This window comes from Triturus cristatus, chromosome 2_1 (assembly GCF_964204655.1).
Source record: "Triturus cristatus chromosome 2_1, aTriCri1.1, whole genome shotgun sequence".
Lineage (NCBI taxonomy): Eukaryota > Metazoa > Chordata > Amphibia > Caudata > Salamandridae > Triturus > Triturus cristatus.
The window spans coordinates 1,049,791,057-1,049,817,182 of record NC_140581.1 but is presented as its reverse complement, the minus strand read 5'-3'; the positions used below and the strand labels follow the sequence as shown (position 1 = coordinate 1,049,817,182).

General features: G+C 44.2%; 1 protein-coding gene across 1 annotated transcript in view; it reads right to left on the bottom strand.

Moving 5' to 3' along the window:
• Positions 1–14,870: 14,870 nt before the first annotated feature.
• The window catches only part of EGF (epidermal growth factor), a 732,085-nt gene continuing 720,829 nt past the window's right edge, over positions 14,871–26,126 (bottom strand). The window contains exon 23 of the mRNA XM_085635667.1: positions 14,871–18,194. Coding sequence (XP_085491793.1) covers positions 17,974–18,194 — 221 coding nt within the window. The 3' untranslated portion in view covers positions 14,871–17,973. The remainder of the gene's footprint in view (positions 18,195–26,126) is intronic.

The following is a 26,126-nucleotide window of genomic DNA, read 5'->3' as shown; positions in this document are numbered from 1 at the left end:
TAATCCTACTTTGACCGGGCAGCAAAAAATACATTTTTGGAAAGATATTTAGACAGATTAATCTACAGTGGACATTTAATTTACTCATTCAAACCAGTGACTTTATTTCAACTTGTTATTTATTGTAATACTTTGGGTATTTGTGATTTATAGGAACCCTTGAATATTCCACTCTTTGATCTGCATCCCAGGATGCTTTCTCAGTCCAAGAAAGATAGGCCGTGAGGTTTCAATTCAATACTTATATACTTATATTAAAGAGTATATACAAATCACATAATATGTTGCTTGGTCCCTATGGTTATTTTGATGAAATATTTACAGTGATTCACGTATGCTTTAAATTTTTAAGTATGATTGAGCAATTCAAATACATGTTAATTTGTTACCATATGTCAATGAATAAACAGCTGTGTTTTTGAATGAATCTTTGGAAACCATATTGTTCTTCTATTTTGATGGTACACCCTGGTAGTCATGGAAATTATGGGGATGCCCTATTTTAGCTTACATTTTTAGCAAAAAAATAATCTTCATGGTACTTGTCAATTATTAGAAAGGAGTAGATTTGTTGAAATGAAGGTATTTCCTAGGAACTAACTTCTTAGCAGTTAAGAAAAATGTTAATGTTCATCACAGGAATTCCCCCAAAAAGATGTTAAACATGAGAAGATCTGGGGATTCACAATCTTTCAGGAGGTTGGTTTCATTACTAAACAATGGTGCCCCTACTCATGCCTTATTCTAAGAATCTGGAGAATATTCAATCCTTTCATTGAACACGAATGGTAAAAAAATACTTAATCTTGCACTATTCTTACCTTGGAAGGAAAATGGACCTAAATGGGAATGACATTTAGAATTTTTGGAACATATACTGAATTCTGTTAGGAACAGAGCAGCTTTGGGCCCAGTACCTGTTATCAAAGAAATATTAAAATGTGATGTGCCCTGGTGGTTTCACATTTGATTGAGGACTATTATTAGTTGCTAGATTTATGGAATTTTTCATCAGGGGTGGTTGGGCACCCCATGGTTCCCTTCGGAAATTAAAAATGGCTTTCACATAGTGAGATGATTGCATGTAATCCTTCCATGTGTGTTTCAGCAAGGTTTTTGCAAGAATAATTTTACATTGTGGGCATGTATTAATATCATTCCTCCCCCAACAAACTAGATTCAGCAAATCCCATTCAGTTCCTAAGTGTGTGTCTTCTCCTATTTTGTTTGCAAATGATTTTAATATTTCTAAAGGGTAACTTTATATAATCATTTTTCATTTCCCTAGACCCTTACAAAAGATGGCATTTTCCCTTTTATGGTTAAAACAATACCCAGATTAAAAGGTCTGTAATACCGTGATCTGTAAAGGTGACCTAAATGTGTGTCGGAATGAAAGTGTGGAAACCACCTTGGACTGCAGTAATATGGATACACTTCGTAATTTGCATTACAAGGAAAATGTGTCAAGCGCCACATAGAGCAATTGTGCAGCATTCCCTCATTCATTTCTGCAAGATGTTTCATCTAGAGAGTAAGGCTTAACAAAATCACCGGGTTTGACCATGGTCCTGCCCACTAAAAGTCTGACATGAGTAAGAGGTTTTTATTTTGAGTTGTATATAGCGCAAACTCGACCTGAAGGTATCAGAGCACTTTAAATGAGCATCAGTTGCGTTACAGATGGAAGCATTCATTTAGTTTGGCAGGGGAGAGAAAATGATTTGCCCAGGATCACAGGATATGAGCGTCCGTGCCAAGACTCGAGCCCGGTTCCCCAGCTTCGAGGTCGACCTAGTTAACTCTTGTGAATATAGCATGAACTGTCTGAGAAGGCGGATGTCTATAGATTTGTTACAAGTAGGCATGCAGGTGACCATGTACATGGCAATGGTGGAGTTTGTGGGTATGTTTCCTGGAGTAAGTCCAGCATACTTGATGAATAACTGGTCTAACATTCTTAGGCATTGGTTATTCATTATAGGTAAAACGCGAGGGCACCAAATATATCCAGATTGCAAAGTTTTTCTCAGCCAAGGAAGCATGTGAAAATGGTGGAAAAAAACAATAAAACACTTACCTAGTTCAAATTAAATGTTGGTACCACTTCCAGTATGAACGAAGGAATAGTTTGAATGTCAAGCCTCTCTTGGTGGATTGAAATATAACGGTCTTTGGATGGGAAGACTCTCTACAGGACCCCTGTACTTTTAACGACGAATATTCATAAAATATTATGATCCCAATTGTTAAATGGTAGAGGCAGTTTCAATCGATAACCTTTCAAGTATTTGCCCGGCGGTAATCGCCTCTCATACCACTCGATAATTTACCAATGAAAGAGGCAGGCGCCGGAGACTGGAAGGCAGGAAACAAAGTTTTATTCCGTCGGAGCAGAACACATCAGATCAGTCAGCAAGGTATCGTCACGAGGTGCTCTAACTGCATCTCTGAGACCTGGTCTCTTATACACAGGTTTATTGCTTTATTACACATAGTACATTCTTGAGATTCCCTTGATGCATGAGAGAACATCCCCTGAAGTCCCGGCTCAGATCCGATCCCACACATAGCTACAGTAGAAGTTCCCACCTTACCCGCAGTAGGAGATGGCTATCGCGCAGCAGGGTATTCCGCCAATTCCCGGGGGTGTGTGTGACCGGTCGGGTCTCAGGGGGTAGGGGCTTTGATCTACTGTAATCCCTTTGATGTGGGGTGTTTCCCTTACAGTAGGGGCAATAAACTGCATCCGTAGGGCTAGGTGATGGCCTGGGACCAGTTCGGACAATGGGGCGCAGAGGAAGGGGGTTATCAAAGGAGAGGCATGACCATGTATGGGATGTCGGTCGGATGTGGTTCCGTAGCAGGGTCGCGCAGAAGGAGAGGGTTTATAGCCCGTGTATGAGAGAGCGGGGACGGCCGGCACGCGGGGGAATGCTCGCGGCGCCAGGGGAAAGCGCTGGCGATCGAGAATGAGCGGGGAGAGAGTGGGGTGCCTAAAATGGCGGCCGTGCATTCGCTGTGCGTGGCGCTGGGGAGAGGCAAGATGGCGCAGATAATGTTCAGTTTGCAAGCTAAATTTCCACAGTCCTCCCTTTTAACATATCTCGCCAGCTTGCCTGGCCGACGTTTATCTTCGTTAACCTTCAGCTATAATATCGTTAATGTCTTTTGTACATTCCTTAAAGATACAGAGTTTTTAGGGCAGGCAGGAGTAATCTGACACATTTGCTTATAGTTACATACAGGTGATAAAGTAGGCAAGGAGGTAGTACATACAGAGTTACATCAGCTGTGCCGCATGTCAGGCCCAGGGACAGGAGGAGGGGAGTTTGTTTGAGCACAAATAGGATACTGTAAAGCAAACAGGATGTCTCTGGCAAAACAAGGGACATTTCATACATTACTTAAGGCCCAGACTTCGTGTGGATCGAAAATAGTCAGTATAGTCGTGTACATGGCTGGTGTTGTATGAATGTCACTATACAAAGTTACATTTTCTTAACTTCTCAGTGTACAGTCGGAAGTGATTGATGCAACATCATGAAAACTTGATAGGAAGATAGTTAATATGAAAAGGTGGTTGGGAGAGGATTTTCAACTTTGACATGGGTTCTTCTTTCCAGTGTCCTTTTTTATAAAGAGCCATCACTGGTAAGCTCTTATTGTTGTTCTTCTTTCGTTGGCACTGTTGAGCACCGGCGGTGGAGCTAAGGTCCAGCTCAAATCCAATTTCTCACGTTGCAGGGTGTGACCATTCACTGTTCTCCGATCACAGCCCTGTTCCTTAACACAGTTCACCATAGGTACTTTGAGACAGGGTACCTGCTTTTTGTTCTTCTGTAGGTAAGTCAGATTCATAATCCATATAAAAGAGGGTGAGAGAGAGAAGGGTGTGACGTGCTTCGGGATGCCGAGGGAAGAGGGGGTGGAGTGGGGTCGGATCAAAAATGTGGACCAAGGGGAGCAGAATCTTCCAGCACTGGGCCCATCAATCGGGCCCGACGGGTTGAGACTTCAGGCACGCTGGTCAGTGAGCAGGGGGGGCCTCGATGTAGCCCTTCGCGCTTATCATCCTGAAAATGGTGTCTCGTCTCACGCCCTTTTTGCTTCGTAGCTTCCCCCTTGGTCGATGTCATAGATGTTCCATGGTCTGCAGCCAGGCTGTGCGTCACGTCCGACCCCTCTCTTCCGATGGCCGTAGGTTATCTTTGAATGGGTACAAGAAACAAAAATCTTAGAGAGTTTGGCAGGGAAGACATTCACATACTTCATCCTCTCTCCCAACCACAGAGTAGTTGCGGACATGCTTTTATCGGTTGCGGTATGATTGGTGTCTATTAACTCTGATGTTAGTGTGTGCGTTACTAATCTATTAATCATTGCTGTGGTGCAAGTTTCTGTGGGTGTCCCTGTCCATCGTCTGGCCCTCTAGGTGCCGATTCCTGCGCCCGGTACTGGTCGCAGGAAGCCTGACCTCTGTCAACCTTCTAGTCTATTAAAAATTCGAACCGGCTTCTCCGGCAGAGACTCGTTCGTCTCAACACTAGTTTTGTTAATACATATTTCTTTCCGAGGACTGCTAAGTTTATGAAAAGAAAGTGCGAGGTGCTACTGTCACGGGTTCACGAGTATCCATTTCGGGGAGGAACATAAGCTAAGCATTATTTTTGCTGGTGACAATAGGTAACCCTTTATCAGTTTAGGCGATGTATTATTAGTGAATAAGGTCATCAGCTGTTTCGTTCGAAATACTCTGAGGCGGCTAGTATAGGGCTGGGGTTATCTTGGGAGAACGGGGTGCTTCAGACATTCTATTTCGGGGTAATTGGGCGGGGGTAATTCTGGGCGGTGGAGATGGTGTAGTTAAAGCTCTGAAAAAACGGAAACCACTGACATATAGTCCCCGTGATGAGGGCCAAATTGGGAGACATCAGTCGTCTTACCTGTCCTTTCTTTTCTCAGCCAATTAAGCTCAATGTTTGTAGAAAGGAGAGGTAGTAACGTGGCAAAGTACGGTCGTTTTGTTTCAGTCAATTTGTTCGAACACCACCGTGCTCCAGGCCAATTATACACTTACCGAGGAGGTATGTGTCGTTAATTTATTCAAAAAGAAAGAGGGCAAGAAAGAGCCTTCTGTGAGGGAGGGGGAGAGAGAGCGAGAGAGAGAGAGAGAGAGAGAGAGAGAGAGAGAGAGAGAGAGAGAGACGTGTGCATCAAGTAGGCTATTTGGCATACATACGACACAAAACGAGAGAGACATGGGTAAGATAATAGGCCACTTGGTGCACACACAACATGGAGTAGCATGGGTCTGTTCCACGTAAGAAAACACAAGCGGGGGAAAGACATAAATTCGGTGATCACGTACACACAAATGCCGGATAGGGTGTGACAGTACATGCATCAAGCGCAGAAACTTAAGACGGAGACTCAGGGCTACGTTGAGTATGGGGACCTCTCCTTTCCTGTCCTCCTTTCCTATGCATGCTGCGTACTTTCAGTATTTTGTAGTTTATCCTAGGGGGTGTCAGACCCTTTATTCTCCTCCCTTTGATCGGTGGGCGAGCACTTCAATCATACAGTGACGCTCTCTTCAAGTGACCTAAGCATGAGATGCATACATATTCATACCGTGTAATCATAGCACACACACACAATCATGCCATACAGTTTCTCATGTTCTCAATGGTGGTCTGCACTTCACGCACTATCTCACAACGTTTGTCTAAATTTTCCCTGATATTGAACTCGGTGCGGTCCATGTCCACTTCATTCTTCAGTCGGAGCTTCGTCGTGACCTATAGAGGGGAAAAAGAGGGGAGGGGATGTGCAGTATTCAAAGTACCCTAGCGCGCGCAGACACGAAAAAGTTCTACTTACCACGTACCAGGCTAGTCGCAGGAATGGGTGATACCACAGACCTATTATTCTTTTTGTCCGAGACAAAGATGCTCTAATTTATTTCATTTCCTAAATTCGGGTTCCCTTGTCATACATGCATTTCTCAATCGGTCGTGTATTAAGGTGCAAGATACCATACCTTGCGTTCGGCATATACCCTGAGCTATGGTTGACCATTGTTTAACAACTCTTGGAAAAGATAGGTGTGATGGGTACAAATTCCGTTAATCAAAAAGATTCAGGCAAATGGGGACTGCATTATCTGTTTTCTATTGCTTGGGAGTAACAATCATTTATTTCAAAAGACGAAATCTTTATCAACCTATGTGATTAGTCATGACACTGATTCCGTAATTCTTTCAAGAGGCCCTTTATTTAAAACAATGTCAGTATATAAGATACGGGCCTACAACCGTTCAGGCCGGCCACGGTGTGAGAGGCGTCGAGTGTCATGAGCAATGCTACTACGGCATAAAATCGGTTCCCTCCCCGCCCCTCCCCGACCATCATGTGTGGAAGCATCGCATATATATATATATATATCTCTCTTTTTAACACAAATGTCACGTGACTGGAACGCCACAAGGGTTTGTAGGCCTCTCCTACATCGGCGCCATCTTGGGGCGAGGTCGGGCCAGAGTACAGTCTAAGTCTTTCCATGAATTAGCTGTTGGACCAGAATTCCTTTCAGTAGTTCGAGAACTTTCGTTAGCGTCAACTTTGCGTCAGCATGGCGTCACTGCGACCCCGTAGAAATGCCATGGTTCGTTCTTGGGGCGGGGCAGCAGGCGGGTTCTTCCGCCGACGCTTCGAACCAGTCTTTCTCACTGCACCAAGCGGAGGCAAGGTGGCTGCCGTCCAGGGCAAAGAGCAATGGCGGCGGTTTTGTCCTTACCGGAAGTCCGCGGGAGTCGAGTGTCAAATGACTCCAGCCGATTCTGCAAGGCTGAGGGGAGCATTTTGTCAAGGGTGGGGCCCACGCCCAAGCAGACAAGCTTTCGAGTCCAGAATTGTCTCACGGTGGGCTTTAGGCCTGGATCCGGAGGAGTCGACCGCCGGAGTTCAAGGGCAGCAGTAGCAGCAGCTCTTCGGTACAGCCACCGGAGAGGAGCCAGCAGCAGTAACAACGGCAGTTCGGATGGTACTGCCACCGGGGTGATTCCAGTAGCAGCAACGACAGCAGTTTGGATGGTATCGCCACCGGGGTGGGTCCCCGATTACTTGGCTGCGGGGGCCCACTCCTCGCGTCGGGAGCTAGTGGCGATCCTGGTGAACCCGTGCTTGGGCGGTTGTCCGGTGGTCGCGTGCAGCGGCAGGGTGCAGCTCAGCTGGCCGGTGAGTCAAAGACGGTTGGGGTGCCCTCATCTGCTGGCGAGCCTCCACCTGGGGAGGTGGGGGAGGCCCGTCCGCGTCGCCTCCCCCCGCCAGGGCACCCTCCGTTATTGAAGGAAGAAGAGAATGGGAAGATCCGCACAGCGTGCCAGGGTGAAATTCAGCAGACCGATGAAAAAGATGGCTGGGGTGCCCTCATCTGCTGGTGAGCCTCCACTTGGGGAGGCGGGGGAGGCCCGTCCGCGTCGCCTCCCCCCGTCAGGGCATCAGCCGTTATTGAAGAAAGAAGAAAGAAAACGGGAAGGCCCGCACAGCGTGGCGGACTCCGCCTTGGTGTTGCCAGAACTTCGGCGCTTCGTATAGCCTCCGGCCTATTCGCACAGTCGTCCGCCACTGATGTCAATGGATTTTTGCATGGCTTTTATAGCCCAAAGTCAACTAAAAAGGACCGCCCAAAACAGGCCAATGTTGCAATTTCGAGGAAGGAGAGGCGAGGACGGTGTCACGTGGACGTTAAGGCTTTGGGATGGAGGTTGCAGCAGACTGTCATGTAAATAGTTGTTTTAAAACGTGTTTTAACCTGTTTACCCTGTTGGTGTGTTTGTTATATCTTATAAGTTATTAAAATGTTATAACTATACTACTTCGTTGGAGTGTTTGTACATATTTGCGATCTGGTGACGAGCACAAGGAGGTTACTGTGCAATCGGAAAAATAACATAGCCCAATTGTGCGCGATCTAGCCCTAGTTTGGTGACGTCGATGGTGGGTGTCAGCAGGCTTCCGTTTGTGCAGGATTTTGTCATGCTTATTGGGCGGGGTGGGCAGTAGGGCAGACATGTTTAGGTAGCGAGAGTAATGGAGTCGGGCTACCTCGTGGCCGTCTCGACCGTGAGCTTGGCTCCTTCCCTTGGTTTCATATGTCCCACAAAGGGCTAACTCCTAGCGTTACTTTAGTTTTTGTAAGGTCAAAAAGGATCCCACCAGTGCCTTTACTATTTTGTCGATTCCTGTTCGTTCATCCTTCGTTAGTCGATTCATTCTGGTGGACTCTTTCTTTCTCATCTCAGGGTCATCTAACGTTATAGCCGACGTTGGGTTCAGTACAAGAGGCTCAGCCGGCGCGGAGGCCGTGAGGACCGAGGCCCCTGTACTGCTTTCGCTCGTGTTTGGGGGTGGTGGGTGTTGCACTACTGACTGGGAGGGTGCATATGGAGGGGGCATGTAAATGATCGGGGGACCTAACAGTAATTCGTCATTCGTTCGCTGCTTGGAGGACAACTCAGGGTAGAGCAAAGAAGGGGTCCTAACAGCGTACTGGCCTGATGTTTCGGGCTCCTGCCTTAGTTTAGTTTCCCTTCTCTCCTTTATTTCTTCTTCTAACCTTCTAGCGGCAAGGTGGGCTGCCTTTCGTAATTCCTTTTCTGCTTTTACTTCTTCCCTCTTTTTCCGTTGCGTTGCTTCTTTGCGCCACATGCCAATACTGTCAAGCATAGTAGGCGTCGTCTTATTGCTACGCAGAGCTACTTCTAGCGCTTCTATCTTATGGTCGTCGAAGGATCCCATCAGTGGCCACTGACTCTCGGGGTCCTTCTTGGTATATTTATGCCACAGCTTGCTATAAGCTACGGCGACTAGTCCATATTTAGTGAACATGTCCTTATTAGGGGTGCCCTCCAGTGGAGCCGGATGGTTCACCTCTAATAAGCGGTCCGGGCAGAACCAACTACCAATCAGTGGGGAGAAGATAGGCATGACGGGTTTCAACGGGGACAAAAGTCAGCACTACCTATCTTTTCACTGCTTGCAAAGACTAGACAGAATATCTCTATTCCTCGTTATTTGTAAGCAGAGAATACCTCCAAAGAACCAATATCGAACAACTAGTGTTCGGACAATCAATCAATCAATCAATGGGGAGATAAAGATAGGCACGACGGGTTTCAACGGGGACAAAAGTCTGCGTTACCTACCCTTCACTATTTGCAAAGACTAGACAGAATATTTCTATTCTATGTTATTTGCAAACAGAGAATATCTCAAAGAGCACTATTCTTCAAAACAATCAATGTTCGGACAATCAATCAGTGGGGAGATAAAGATAGGCACGACGGGTTTCAACGGGGACAAAAGTCTGCGTTACCTACCCTTCACTATCTTCAAAGGGAGAGGGAGAGAGTATTTCTACTCCTCCCCGTTTGTAGACAGCGAATATCTCAAAGAGAACAATCAATGAGCACAATCAATGAGCAATACTAGTATTCCAAAGCTTCAAACAATCAATCAATTATTTCGCAATTTGTCGTGTATCACGACCTTACCCGGACCGCGTGGACAGTTTCTCGTCTTCCGCCTCCAGCGCCCGATCGTCCTCTACTCTCCGTATTTGCCGCGGCACTCCTGATGGTTCCCAGTCAGGACCGTAGATCACTCGAGAGAGGTCTGCTCGGAACCAGTGAAGTTCGGATGATCGGCTGCCAGACGAGGGTCTATTGGGCAGGAGCTCTCCCGATCGTTGCAGTCGTTCACTCTGTCGTCGGGACCTCTCCCACTGGATCCACGTGTCGCTGATGGGCCCCACGCTTGGGACGCCAATTGTTAAATGGTAGAGGCAGTTTCAATCGATAACCTTTCAAGTATTTGCCCGGCGGTAATCGCCTCTCATACCACTCGATAATTTACCAATGAAAGAGGCAGGCGCCGGAGACTGGAAGGCAGGAAACAAAGTTTTATTCCGTCGGAGCAGAACACATCAGATCAGACAGCAAGGTATCGTCACGAGGTGCTCTAACTGCATCTCTGAGACCTGGTCTCTTATACACAGGTTTATTGCTTTATTACACATAGTACATTCTTGAGATTCCCTTGATGCATGAGAGAACATCCCCTGAAGCCCCGGCTCAGATCCGATCCCACACATAGCTACAGTAGAAGTTCCCACCTTACCCGCAGTAGGAGATGGCTATCGCGCAGCAGGGTATTCCGCCAATTCCCGGGGGTGTGTGTGACCGGTCGGGTCTCAGGGGGTAGGGGCTTTGATCTACTGTAATCCCTTGGATGTGGGGTGTTTCCCTTACAGTAGGGGCAATAAACTGCATCCGTAGGGCTAGGTGATGGCCTGGGACCAGTTCGGACAATGGGGCGCAGAGGAAGGGGGTTATCAAAGGAGAGGCATGACCATGTATGAGATGTCGGTCGGATGTGGTTCCGTAGCAGGGTCGCGCAGAAGGAGAGGGTTTATGGCCCGTGTATGAGAGAGCGGGGGCGGCCGGCGCGCGGGGGAATGCTCGCGGCGCCAGGGGAAAACGCTGGCGATCGAGAATGAGCGGGGAGAGAGTGGGGTGCCTAAAATGGCGGCCGTGCATTCGCTGTGCGTGGCGCTGGGGAGAGGCAAGATGGCGCAGATAATGTTCAGTTTGCAAGCTAAATTTCCACACAATAGTCAAACTACTGACCAGTGTTATCTTCTGGATTTTCTGCTCTCTTCATAGCTCCAAAGCTTTCCATAGCACAGAAATAATGGATCACCGCCTTAGTAAGTGTGCGGCGGAGACTGGATACTGATCCTCCTGGCACAGCTGGAGATGATGTTTGTTCGCGGAGCAATCCCAGTACAATATACAATTCATACCTAAACCAACCATGAATGGCGCGTAATAAAACGTGATAAAAAAAGCACATCACTCATTTCATAATGTTAGCAAGGCAGTTTTTATGGTTCCCTGGGTGCCTGAACTTCAAGAGTCAATATCATAGCATCTACAGGTCACTGGTAAACAACTGAAATTGCTGTGATTCGAATGCCACAGCTTAGTCAAGCAACCAGCTTTGGTATCCAAAACGTACAAAACCTAAAACAGCTTGATCTTTTAAAGCGTTGGCAATGGTCAGTAATTTTCAATGGTGGGCTGCTTAAGCGTATTAATGTCATCTACCTTCAAAGATCAAGGGCTCCAGAGAACGTTAAATATAAATATCTTGGTCCTGGTATTTTATAATAACCACACTAATGGCTCTGTGACCTTGAGGGGATGCTTGTGCACATAAAAAGAGTCAGGATGGGCTCTGAAGATCAGATGCAATTGGGATGATGCCCACAGGGAACAAAAACGGCACAAACAACCTTAATGTTCACGCTTACAAGTTCTAGATCCAGATTTTACTCTGGCCTCCAGGATAGTGGATTTTAGCTCAGCCTTCTTCTGTACCCTAGACCAAGACATGACTGGTAGACAGTCCCTGGAAAAATAGAGAGGAAAGATAACTTGTATGTCTCTATTGTTTTCCTTTGAACCAGCCATATGCCATTCCCAGCCCACACTCATGCCTGCTCACATATTCATCATTACCTTTGGGATGGGGAGAATGGGTCCCAAATAGTGGATGGAATCATGCCTTGCAATAATTTCTTGCAATCAGTGCAGTGATTTGATCTCAACAATTAATCACACTGAAGCAAAAAGGGGGAGTTCTTTGGATTTTCAAAGGGGGTAAATTGTTTATTCCCCCAGAGTGCAGCATATTGTGCTCCTTCACGAGTTCAGTCTGCAAGCACAGAAGGAAGAGTTAGACAATGGATATTCGGCCCTTATATTTGTTTCAGAATTACCAGGCTCTGGAATAGAAGCTCTGCAAGACTGGGAAACGGAGAGTCGGGAAGCTAGAACGATAACCATCATGGGCGTGGGAACATTCAGGTTGCAGTACACGCCTGGGTCGATACAGGCAGAAGCATACTTAGCAGACCTACAATTTTGATGCATTGCCTGGCATGGACTCAAAGCTATATTAACTCCGCTTCATACAGATTTTTCTCCCGATTCTGCATTGCTCACCTGTGTTGCTTTTTCCCTTTGGTTCCCTCATGTGTCCTTTTACCGTACTACCTTCTGTTGCTTTCCTTGCTTTTTTGTTTTACTTCACTTTAGGACTACCTGCTACTGAGCCTTGATACCTGGTGCTTGGCGTTCTGGGAAGTAACACCCGTATTCAGGTTGTGGTGTGGTTCCATGACTGCGCCATCATCCTAGGAGCTCTCTGCCTACATCATCTAAGAATACTGGAACTTTCTCATCTCTCCACTGCGAATGCCTACATCTACACCTGCCGCCATTGTGGAAGCTCTGTAGTCACAATCCTGTATTCCTAACAAATGTTTCAAACTTAGTAAATAGCTTTTAATTGAGGCAGGTGTGAGTCACAATTTTTTCTATTTGCTTGCTAAGAGTGCACATCTAAAAACCTTTGTGAATCAGGACATGTGCATCGGACAACTTCAGTCTCTGAAGAAAACATTTAAATATTGTAGATGTCAGCAGAGGCTGTTGCTTTTGGTACCCAAAATGCCTTAGATTTCCTGATTTAATTTTCCGCCTCTCAGATAGGATGAGAATGTTTGTCCTTCATCCACTTAAGAACATGCATATACTCTAGTGAAACGTCCCTAAATAAAATTATTTAATGGAAAGATTGAGAGTTTTGTGTCCACTCTTCTTACTGTTCTTTTTCTAGCCCTGCAGCAGCTTAACATGTCGGTATGTGACAATCCTATAGTTCTGGCTTTCCTATTTGTATATGGGAGGTGCACCCCTATATGGATGATGGGAATCATTTTGATCAGTTTTGAAGAAGGTATTCGAGTGTTGGAAATACTATGAAAAACTATCGAAGGCACTTTCTGAAATAATATAAGTTAAATTGTTCTTCTTAAATATTTATTCTAAATTAGTGATATAAAAGTTTAGTTTAGAAGAAGGAAATCTCTTATATACATGGGGAACTTTGGATACAAATTCGAGTGAATACAACAAAGTTATAGATGCAAACCAGAAGATTACTAATCTGATGACCAGAGAGAGTGAATGGATTGCTACTCTAGAATAGGGCAGTTGCACATTAGAAAGTGAGGCAAGAGAAGGGCGACAGGAGTTACAAACAACCCCCAATGTTTTTTTTAGTATCTCTGTTAGTCTATTTTGTTAAGGAAATGTTGGTATATTTGTTCTTTGCTTGCTATGTGTATGTGTCCATCCTTCTAAGGCCTGGAATGCGGTGTTGTGTTTTTGTTTCAGTGTGGGGACTTAGAGAACATTAGAGTCTGGTAGGAGGTGGAAACTGAGCATGGACTTTGACTGCAGCTGGTGGAGCTGGATTGAGCATGCAACCTGATGCCAGATCTATTAATGTAGTCTTATTTTGTACAGCTGAATCTTAGTATTATTATTTAGCATTTGTAGAGCGCATAGCTACCCTTCGACATCCCAGCGCTAGTACTAGGAGGATAATGGCTACTGCTCCTCCTTGATCGAGGATCTGCTTAGATTCCTCAACCACTACAAGAATGGCCGTTTCAGTTCCATGTTGAGGATGGAAACCGGTCTGGGTAGAGTGCAGGAGGTCATGGGTTCCTAGAAAGTCAGAGAGGGTCCAGTTCACGTGCTTTTCCAGGATCTTAACTATCGCTGGAAGTAGCGAGATGGGCCGGTAGTTGCCTAAACCATCTGGGTCTAAGCTTGGTTTTTTGAGTAAGGCTTATTACCATGGCATGTTTCCATGGTGAGTGGACTAATCCAGTGGAGATGGACACATTTACCATTTCCAAAATGGAGGGGAGTATCATGTTTCCGGCTTTACGCAGGAAGTGGGGAGGGGCTGGATCTAGGGGGGAGCCTCATTTTATTTGAGAGAACATGTCTGACAACTTATCCAGATTTAAGGTTGGGAGTTCCTTAAGTACGTTTTCTGGATGAAGTGGGGGCTTTTCCGTTAGTAGGAGGTCACTAGGGCGGGGTGAACTGAGAAATGCAGTGTATATATTTTTAATTTTTCCTTGAAAGAAATCTGCCAATTCGTTGCATCGCTTTGGGGAGGCCTTGGGGGATAATAACAAAAACAAAAAATCTGATTTGCTTCGTAGAGAGGTAGCATCTTCAAATTACTACACAAAAAAGTCAGCTGGAAAGCGCCATATTTATTAAAATATGGCGCATTCCTGCTCTCTTTTTAGCGGACTGAGTGCTTCCAAACGCCATCGCAGGCACCCTAGCAGCATGTTGCAAGGGTGCCTGCATTACAGGCAGGATTTTTTTTGTGCATTACAGTCAGGATTGTGTTTTTTGTGCAGGAAAGGACACCTTCCTGCACAAAAACAACCCTCAGAGGCATTTCCCTCTTTCTTTGTCAAGTCTAGGAGACATGCTACTGCTGTAGAGCACTACTCCCGCCCCATTCTGAGATATGTTGCCTTTAAACACTTTACGGGTCAGTCATCAATATTTAGAGGCAAATGAACATCCAGGGTACTCTTGAAAAAGATAAAAACAAATAGGAATTTAAAGTAACCCACGAGGTGGAGAATAAGATGATGTAAGAACTCCATAGACAAGCCTGTGCTAAGGGCCAGCATCTCTACATAGTTTTAAGCATCTGCGAAAGGCTCTTTGAGGGTGCTGATATCACATACTTGGCTTAATTCAACGCTGTTCATGAAAAACGAGAAACAACAATAACAGAAATATAAACATTTGCCAACATTCATTGAATACAAAATGCCCACCGCTGGGTTTGATTTAATAGTTTTGTGTAGTATTCCGATTTCCGATGTCTGCTACGAAATATAAAGAAAAGAGAAAATTAGGGTTTAAGATTCTTTATTTTGAACCGTTACGAATCTCAACTCAACAGTTGGACGTAATTCGTATTTTCTTAAAACATATCTTCTGGCCTGAATGCTGAAACAGTATGTACTTTACAAATGTTTTTGTATGGAAAATGAACAAAGCGTTTATCCACTATCGAATCTGAGGTTATCCCATTAAATACAGGAATGCTATTCCTGCCATGATTTAACAGATAGTGATGACAAATAAATTATTGAAAATGGCGGTAATGCACTAAATGTGGTTACTTTTTCCAGTGTTTATGGAGGCCCAGCGTCCTGAATTTGTTAACACTCCAGATGCTGGGTAGCCTGACATAGACTACAGAGGATGTGCCCTGCTTCTGTGTGGACATAAAAAGAGATGTATGCTCCCATTTACACATGAAAAGATGCCCCTCAGCAACCCAATTGGCTTGCATCTTTATGTGTGCAACGAACACACTTTATCTTCAGCATGTCATATGTAATATTTATTAATGGGTTGAAGTTTATTCCACACATAGACGTTTTGCAACTTTCGAATCAGGACAGTTTTCAAATAATTATTGCATTAATTACAATACTTCTAGGCACTCTCTCATAATGGACGTGTAGAAAAAAGGGCGAGCTTCCTTATGACAGATTTCCAATGTTTGAAACACATGCAGCTAGATTCACAGGAAGGGTGAAGTCAGGGCTCAAGGGGCGCGCTGATTGCGTGGGAGAAAGTCTTGAGTAGGGGTAAATTTGATTTTAATGGTATTAACTTGGAAGGGTCTTGCCATAACATCAGCCCCTCTGTCATTTCCAAGGAAAGTTTCCACCTTTGAGCAGATCCACTGTTCAGCAGGACCATAAAACACTGGAGATGCTCAGAGAATATCTTCCTAGATGAAAACAGTGCCCAACACACAGATACTAGCTAAACACTTCCAGTTTTGGAGCATGAAGCTACTATTTACAAGTGAACCCATTACAATGAGATTAGCATATATTAGCAGGATGTAAAGGAAGGTAGCATCCTTCACACCTCATGCAGTATTTACTGCTGTTCTGTAGATTATAGTATATCTCTAACCTACAGATACAGTATATCTCTATTGACCGCATACTGAACTGGTAATTAATGAAAGGGTAATAATATTACATTGTGTTATCTAAGTTGCACAGCACTGTGCATAACATGCTGCACTTTTCCCTACCTTAGTAGGGTGCATGTCACAGGCATGGACAGGGCGAGCGCCTGCCAGTATTCCAATTTGAGCCGAGAGGTGATGCACAGATATATGCATAAGAATCAGAGGTCAATAGGCCAACCTGCCTACAGTAGGTCAAGGAAATCATCCTGCACTGACATCACGTGCTAGCTAAGGCCACCACCGGAGGGAGCCTCAAGGGCCGGCGCCATAACGGCCGCCAGAGCCTGCAAGGAATGGATCCGGTTTGCACTGGTTTGCGCCGTCCGGCGAAACACACCCAAGGCCCTCTCCCCCACTTCCAAGGACAAAGGGAAGAGAGGAAGGGGGAGGGGGATATAAGGTGACGCTCTCCCTGGGCGGCTCACCTTTACATCAGGGAGCTGGGGGAGCGGCACGAACGAATTTCGAGTACCATCCACCCACACCTACAACAGCAGTGTCGCAGTGCTGACAGGGACGAAAGGAACTAATGGTACAATGGTTGGCTATGGAGACACACCGGGCGGTGTGTGGGAGTAAGGCCACTCACTTTGGAATGTCTCACGGCTAAGTGAAGTGGTGCCACTCACTTTGGGATGCCTCACGGCTGAGTGAAGTGGTCTAACAAAAGGGGGCAGCAAACAGAGACGGCACTCACAACCCAGCCCCCACCGGACGGCAGAGCACGTAAGAGTCTAAAAGGTAGCGAGCTGGGGCTTAGCTCCAGGAAGAATCTACCCCCACAAAAAATAGCACAAAGAGAGCGCAAATCCAACCAAAAGGGACAGAAACAAAAGGTGTATTGGTTTGGTTATGGAAACACACCGACAGGGCGGTGTGTAGAAGGACGTAGACAAAAATTGGGGTAGCAAACAGAGACGGCACTCGCAGCCCAGCCCCTGCTAGACGGCAGGGCACAAAAGAGACTAACAAGGTTGCGAGTTGGGGCATAACTCTGGGGAAAGGATAGCCCCCCACACGCAAGGGGTGTGGAAAACAACAAAGAACAATCTACGAGCTGTTAGGGTGATTTACGACCCTAGGAGATGCAAATGAGCAAAAGACAAACCAGTGATTTATGGCCAGCCGATGATTTATGGCTGATGATTTATGATGCCCAGGCAGAATGATTTATGACAACAAAATGATGACAGATTTGTGACAGAATGATTTATGACCTCCCGATGATTTATGACCATGATTTATAACTGCTGATTTAGGATGATCAGGCAGAGCGATTTATGACAACAAAATAATGGGCGATTGCGGCAGAATGATTGATGATACCCGATGATTTATGACCCATGATTTATGATGTCCAAATGACACTGAGTGATACCCAATCCGTGATAATGCATGATGATGATTTATGACCCCGGCCCCAAGAAGCTGTCCAGGGGAGTTGTACAAATACGACGTATGTAATGAGTAATACTGCAGTCAACAACCACCACAAAAATACAATGACTGTTGGCTATTTGTAGTAAGGCAGATACACAAGTATGGTACGGTTCCTGAAATTGGCACAGTGCGGCTGTTAAGCGATATGGCGCTTTAGGGTGTGATGGACACATCTGTTTTGAAGAGATGATGCCTATTAATTCCACTCATCAAAACATTCTATCTAAAAATCCATATCACTGATCCAATAAGACAAGGCCACATGTAAAACAATATAATCTGAAAAAAGAGAAAGTTAGGAAAACTATCAAAATAGCTCATTCACATTTGGAACTTTCGCAAGTTGAAAGCTATCCCGGAAAACACAACTTTGTCATTCTAGGCATGTTTTTATAAATGCCCATTAGCTTTGCCCGATTGTTAAAACGGACTCGTACTAGCTTATTGAACACTTTCTGCATGTTTAATTTCTAGTGCATGGTTGGCATCTGATTGTACTACAGGCTGTTTGGACGCTCTTCAGTCAGGCTGCAGCAGCTGTCTAGTTCCACCCGGCTGGCTTTGAGGGTCTTCAGTTTGCAAGTGAATGGAGTTGATGCTCATCGGAGTTGGAGTGCAATGTCCATCCGCTTCCATGAGTCTGGTTGCTGTGCCATTCACCCTCTGATTGCAGGTGCTTGGGTGATTCTCGTTTGTTGACACATGGGCTCCTTTCTCATGTTGGAGAGGAGGACCACACACTACAGAAAATACATCAAAGGAGTTAGAAAAAGTGGTGCATTTCCATCCATGACATCTTGAAAGATATAAACACTCACATTTAACTAAACCCTCTGAAATGTTGAAATGAAAGGATACTACTTTGTGTGTGGAGGGGCTGCTTGTGAAAGAGCAGCATGACTTAACTCATAGAGAAGTAAGCCAATGCCTGATGTGCGGTGACAAGTTGCCGCATGATGCATGCTTGAGTGGGTTAAAGAAAAATGTGAATGACACATCCACAGACAAATGGATGAAGGGTGGCTGTAAATCTCTATCAGTAACTATGTCATAAACGTAATGTTAGTAAAATCAAAAGGTCTTGGCTAATTCAGACTTAAAAAGCCAATTGTTATCGTTATGCCATTTTTTCCCGCCTTAAAGAAAGAAAGAAAAAGCAAGAAGGAAAGAAAGAAAGAAATCAAGAAAGAAGGAATTAAAAATTAAAGAAGGAAAGTAAGAAGACAAGAAAGAAGGCATACAGGAAAAAAGGCAATTAGGAAAGAACAAAAGAAAGAAAGCAAGAAAGAAAGAAAGAAAAAGAAAGAAAGAAAGAAAGTAGAAAGCAAGAAAGAAAATAAAGTCAAGAAAGAAGGAAAAAAAGGAAGGCAAGAAAGAAGGGAAGAAAGATGTCAAAAAAGGAAAGAATGAAGTAAAGAAAGTGGGAAGGAAAGAAAGTAACAAGACACGAAAGTAGGCAGAAAGGAATTAAGGCAAGAAAGAAAAAAGAAAGCAAGAAGTAAAGAGAAAAGGAAGGAAATAAAGAAGTCAAGAAAGAAAGAACAAATGATAAGGCAGGAAGCAAGTAAGCAAGAATTGAATCAAGAAAGAAAGAAGGCAAGAATAATCTGGTATCCATGGAGAGATTGGGAGGTTGGGACTGTGTACGGGCTGTCATTTGATCAATAATTGAAGCCCATGTAATCAGGATATGGTTTCAATGTGGACAGCAAAGACTATTGATATCTTACAGGGAGACAACCCCAAGACTGTGGAGAAGTCAAGAGTGGGGTAGGCTGTGGAATTGTCCTCCTGTTCTAAGGGTTGTTCATATGTGCTGTCATACGGGGGGAGTTGCTGTTTCACTGTTAAGCAAAGCATCAAGTAAAATAAAACACATTTCCCCCAAAAAAGGAAAGAACGAAGGATGAAAAGACAGAACGCAAGAAAGAGGGAAAGAAATGAAGAACAAAAGAGAGAGAGAAAGAAAGGAAGAAAGAAAGAAAGAAAGAAAGAAAGCAAGAAAGAAAGAAAGAAAGCAAGAAAGAAAGAAAGAAAGAAAGAAAGAAAGAAAGAAAGAAAGAAAGAAAGAAAGAAAGAAAGAAAGAAAGAAAGAAAGAAAGAAAGAAAGAAAGAAAGAAGGGGTCCCTGGAGAAATCGAGATGTTGGGGCGGTGTAGGGGCTGGACACCAGACCTGCCATCTGATCAATAATTGAGGCCAGTGTAATGAGAATATGGTTTCAATGTAGACAGAAAAGACTTTTGATATCATACAGAGAGACAACCCCAAGACCCTGGAGGAAAAGTAAAGCCTGGGGAAGGCTGTGGGAGTGTTCTCCTGTTCCAAGGGTTACACATGTATGATGTCGTAGGGAGGGGAGTTACTGTTTTACTGTTATGCGCTGTATCAAGCAAAATATACAGAATAAAAAAGAACGATGGATTAAAGAGGCAGAAAGAAAGAAAGAGAGGAGAGAGAAAGAGAAAACAATAAAGAAAGACAAGGCAATAGAGGAGGAAGGGAAAAGGAGAATAAGGAATGAAAGAAGGAAAGCAAGAAAGAGGGAATGAGAAAAAGAAAGAAGGCAAAAGAGAAAGTAATAATGAAGAAAAGAGAAGGAATGAAAGAATAAAAGAAAAAAGAAAAAAGAAAAGAAGTGATGTAGCATGATTTTTAAAAAAATCACAAAACACAACACATTTACTAACTGAACATACAAAGAGCTGAAAGTACACTTTGCACACATTAGACATGGTGACACATGAAAATGAGACAAGTGTAGTAAAAGCACCATAAAAGCATGCTTTAAAGGAAGATGAAGAAAACATGCCTACAAGGTAAAACTAATATATAAACGAGTTGCCCTAATAAGAGGTCTTGTGAAAATGTTGTTTATTAATGTTTACTGCTGCAATTGAAATGGCCTGGGGTTTCTAATGCTTTCTGCTTAGAATGTAAAAGACACACAATTGATGGACGGAATGCAGAACAAATCAAAACATTCACCCCCAGTCAAGAGATCGGGGTTAAATCCACCATTACTTTGCTCACCATGCCACCCCCAGTTTAGACCTGCCCATATGCAAATCAATCTTGACCCTGTGCCTCATGGGAACAGTCCAGCCCGAACTGCCAAGCCAGGTACCCCCTGGACCGCGAAACAAGCATCCTGGGACCGGTTTCGGAATTGGATTTAGGCCCAGATCTCTGTACTGGGGTGAATGTATGGCATTGTTCTGCATTCTGTCCATCAACTGTTGTTTTTGCATTTGTCACCCTGAGTGGGACGGGTATGCCCAGACGTGGGTCCCGTGCTCTCCATGCCACTGGAATCAATCTATCCTGGCTGAAGAGGGGTGAAACTCCGAAACTGGTCCTGGCATGCTTGTTTCCAGTATAGGGAGGACCTGGCTTAGCAGTTCGGGCTGTACTGTTCCCATGAGGCACAGGGTCAAGACTGATTTGCATATGGCTGGGTTCAAACTGGAATGGCATGGTTAGCAACAAAAACAATGGATTTAGGCCCAGATCTCTGTACTGGGGTGAATGTATGACATTGTTCTGCATTCTGTCCATCAACTGTTGTTTTTGCATTTGTCCCCCCGAGTGGGACGGGTATGCCCAGACGTGGGTCCCGTGCTTTCCATGCCACTGGAATCAAGTTATCCTGGCTGTAGAGGGGTTAAACCCTGAAACTGGTCCTGGGATGCTTGTTTCCAGTGCAGGGAGGACCTGGCGTGGCAGTTCGGGCTGGACTGTTCCCATGAGGCACAGGGTCAAGACTGATTTGCATATGGCTGGGTTCAAACTGGAATGGCTTGGTGAGCAAAAAAACTATGGATTTAGGCCCAGATCTCTGTACTGGGATGAATGTATGACATTGTTCTGCATTCTGTCCATCAACTGTTTTTTTTGCAATTGTCACCCCGATTGGGACGGGTATGCCCAGACGTGGGTCCCATGCTCTCCATGCCACTGGAATCAAGCTATCCTGGCTGAAGAGGGGTGAAACCCCGAAACTGGTCCTAGGATGCTTGTTTCCAGTCCAGGGAGGACCTGGCTTGGCAGTTCGGGCTGGACTGTTCCCATGAGGCACAGGGTCAAGACTGATTTTCATATGGCTGGGTTCAAACTGGAATGGCATGGTGAGCAAAAAAACGATGGATTTAGGCCCAGATCTCCGTACAGGGGTGAATGGATGACATTGTTATGCATTCTGTCCATCAACTGTTGTTTTTGCATTTGTCACCCCAAGTGGGACGGGTATGCCCAGACGTGGGTCCCATGCTTTCCATGCCACTGGAATCAAGCTAGCCTGGCTGAAGAGGTGTGAAACCCCAGAACTGGTCCTAGGATGCTTGTTTCCAGTCCAGGGAGGACCTGGCTTGGCAGTTCGGGCTGGACTGTTCTCATGAGGCACAGGGTCAAGACTGATTTGCATATGGCTGGGTTCAAACTGGAATGGCATTGTGAGCTAAACAATGATGGATTTAGGCCCAGATCTCTGTACCGGGGTGAATGTATGACACTGTTCTGCCTTCTGTCCATCAACTGTTGTTTTTGCTTCTGTTTAGAATGCAGCATTTAGTAAAAGGCGGTGAAAAAATGCGTAGAAACATGGGGCCCGATTCACAGAACTAACTTAAGACAAAATCCTAAACTTACTACCATTTTGGTATTCACAGAAGGCACTTACTCATTTTGGTATTCACAGAAGGCACTTACTCATTTTGGTATTCACAGAAGTTAGGAGTCCTAACTTTAGGACTCCTAAATGCCTACTGTGAATACCGAAAGTCTTAAAGTTAGGATTTTTTCTCAGTTTAGGAGTAGTAAAGTTAGGACTCTAACTCGACTTAACTTCTTCAGGAGGTTGGGGCATCCCGTTGCTATCCTTTATTTCTACAGCATGGTTTTAAGAGTGGTGTTCCGAAATCTGATCTCAAATTTGTGAGTTGCCTGTTGGTTAATAGTCCTCATTGGAAAGCTAACATGGTGATTGGTTATTTACCCTTATGTCCACTACTCCGATTGGCAGAGAATGATTTGTTAGAGGATCATAGCCTTTGTGGTAAATGGAAGTGCTGCAGATTGCCTAATCGTAAAGGGCCGGGTATGATTAAAGTAGAAATGAAGAGAAATCGCCTAATAAAAATGTTACCACACTTATGCTGCAACAGGAGGAATGAAAAAATGAAAGCGAAAAGGAAAGCAAAAAAGAAAGAATGAAAGAAAGAAAAAAGGGAAGAAGAAATGAAAGAAAAAAGGAAAGTGAGATAGAAGGAAAGATAAAATGAACGAAAAAGGAAAGGAAGAAAGAATGAAAAAGGAAAGAAATGAATGAGAGAAGAAAGAAGAAATGAAAGGAAAAACATGAGAATAAATGAAGGAATGAAAGAAAGAAGGAATAAAAGAAAAATGGAAAGAAAGAAGGAATGAAAAAAAAGTGTTAAAAGTGCTGCAAATTAAACACAATAAATGCTTTCTTCCTAGGCAAGGTTTATTCAAGAACCATTGGGGGACTTGAGTCTGAAGAAATGAATTCAAATATATAATATTGAAGCTTTCGATAATGTAATACAGAACAGTTTCAAATGGACGCAAACTGTTATGCTGTAAAATCAGTGTCCTTTGTTTATCTGAGAAAGTCAGATACACTTAGGGGCACATGCATCATGCTAAATACCAGTGGCAATGGGGCAAATTCACAGACTCTGCCCCTTTGAGACCGGTATTTTTGCATTTGGGATGCATCAACCTAAATGCACAATCGCAATTTAAGTAATCGCAAAATTAGCACCAAATGCACCACTCAGCTTGTATAATTTAAATAAGTCCAAATCCTTAAAGTTGTTCTTTTTCAAAAACTTCTTCTTTATTGTGCAGTTTATCATGCAATCTTTAAAAACTTCCAAAAACAGCCAAAGCAGCCGACGCGTTTCGTCCACCTTTGGACTTCTTCAGGGCTTCGTCCAAAGGTGGACGAAACGCGTCGGCTGCTTTGGCTGTTTTTGGAAGTTTTTAAAGATTGCATGATAAACTGCACAATAAAGAAGAAGTTTTTGAAAAAGAACAACTTTAAGGATTTGGACTTATTTAAATTATACAAGCTGAGTGGTGCATTTGGTGCTGTTTTCTTACATGCACATTCCAGTAATTGGAACGGCATTGTGCTGGCGGGTGCTAACCAAAATTGCACACTTATGGTGGATGGAATCTTCCACCAGTAGATACATTGAGTTACCCTTAAATCCGGTGCTGTCCTAGTGGGATACCGCTAGCTTTGTGTGTTTCATTAATCGCAAAATTAGCGATTACTTAAATTGTGAATGCATTTACGGAATCGCAAGATGCGATTCTTTAAATGCAATGCATGATGAAAAAAAATTGCGATTTCACAGATAGGAATCGCAAATTACCATAAATTCAAAATTGAATTTGCGAAAACTTTGAAAAATGCACAAAAGTCCCTTTTTCAAAGTTCCATGTTGCACACACACATGCCTTTGGGGCATGTGTGTGCGCAATATGTGGTCACATGCTAATTTCAGGGATGCATCCGGGTGTCCTTTTAGCCCCCCTGCACCCTTGAAACTGCATGCGCAATTTGCGAGTACCTATTTGGTCCACGCAAATTGCGCATGACATTCCCATTCATTCCTATGGGCCTCAATGCCCATAGCAATGAATGGGAAACTATTCCTTAATTGTGAATCTCAATTTGCAATTTCCAATTAAGGAATTTGTAGGAATCGTTAAAATGTTAGCGAAACCTACATGCATTGGCAATTGAGAATCCATATTTGCGATTCCTTAATAATCGCAATTATGGATTCGCAATTGCACACAATGATGCATGTGCCACAAAGGTCTTTCCCAAAAGGATTTTAGGGCAGCATTGGAGGGAGACAGGAACTGATAAAGCGTAGAAGTGGCCTGTGCTCGTAAATTGGTATAAAGCGTCCTGCTGTCACCTCAGACTCCAAGCACAAAGGGAACATCAAAATAATAATATTGGCCAGAAGGGAAAAAGCTTGAGTGCGGATGTGCTTCTTGTGAAGGAGCAAAATGGTGTCACTCAAAGTGAAGTTAGCCATTGGCTGAAGTGTATCTGAGGTCATCAGCAGAGGATTGCGGTCGCGTGAGTTATAGTTGCCTGCAGTAACTATAACGGGGGAATTGCAATGGTTTTTCCCGAGTGAAATGTCCAGCTAACTATAACATGTGTGAAACCTATGGTTTTTTAAGTGAATTTGCAAGGTTTTTTATATGCTAATTCCTAACTATAACGTGTGTGAAACCTATGGTTTTTTCAGTGAATTTGTATGGTTTTTTTAAATGCTAAGTTATGTATTTATTTATTTATTTATTTTTAAGGTTTTTCACCGTGCGCGCACCGTACACGCACGGTGCGCTTCACGCACCGTGCGCGCGCTGTGGGCGCGCGGTGCACTTCGCGCACCGCGCGCCCACGTTACGCAGTTCGCGGAATTTTTCCGTTTCTACCGTACGCGCACGCTACGCGTACTCCGCGATTTTTCGTAAAAAAATTAAAAGATATTTTGGCCCTTGGGGGTCCTTCTGGGACCCCCTGACAAAGGCTAGGGGGTCAGGAACTGTCCACCCTGCCCCTTTTCACGTTCTCCACCTTTGTTTTTCACCCCCTCAGACTGCGAGAGACAAAATGGCGGCCGACACTTCCTGGTTTCGACCGATTCGAATGTTTACTAAGATCTCACAACCAATCAGAATCCCGCTCGCGCACGGCAGCGTGCGCGTACAGTAAGTTTTACCGTACGCGCACGGAGCGCGCCTGTAGATATATATATTGATTTAAATGCTATTTTCTCAGGAAATACTGAACAGATTTACACCAGACCTGCAAAAGGCACATCCCTGACCTGAGGACTACCTCTCTGCCAAATTTCAAGCAATTCTGTTCAGCCGTTCGGGCTGTAGCTTGGACTAAAGGTCCTATGGAAAAATGCATGGGGAAAACGCGTTTTGGGACCCTCCTTTTTCTCAGCCCCCGCTTGACGAATCCCCCCGAGACTTTCAGGGAAGGAGTGGAGCGGAGTGCCCCACCTATTTTGAAAATTTCGCGAGGATTCGTCAATCGGCGCCAAAGTTATTCCAAATAGAATGTTGCGGATTTCCTATGGAAACACGGTCCTAACTATAACTATCTACTGGCGACCGCCAGTAGATAATATATATATATATATATATATTCACTTAAAAAACCATAGGTTTCACACATGTTATAGTTAGCTGGACATTTCACTCGTGAAAAACCATTGAAATTCCCCCGTTATAGTTAGTGCAGGCAACTATAACTCACGCGACCGCAATCCTCTGCTGATGACGTCAGATATTACATCACTGTATTTAGACACTTATTTGCCCATGTCTTCTTCCATTAATTTTTAGCTATACATATATTACAAATATTTTTTTTTCAGAAAGACACATATGTCATCAGTGATGTAATATCTGATGTCATCAGCAGAGGATTGCGGTCGCGTGAGTTATAGTTGCCTGCACTAACTATAACGGGGGAATTTCAATGGTTTTTCACGAGTGAAATGTCCAGCTAACTATAACATGTGTGAAACCTATGGTTTTTTAAGTGAATTTGCAAGGTTTTTTAAATGCTAATTCCTAACTATAACGTGTGTGAAACCTATGGTT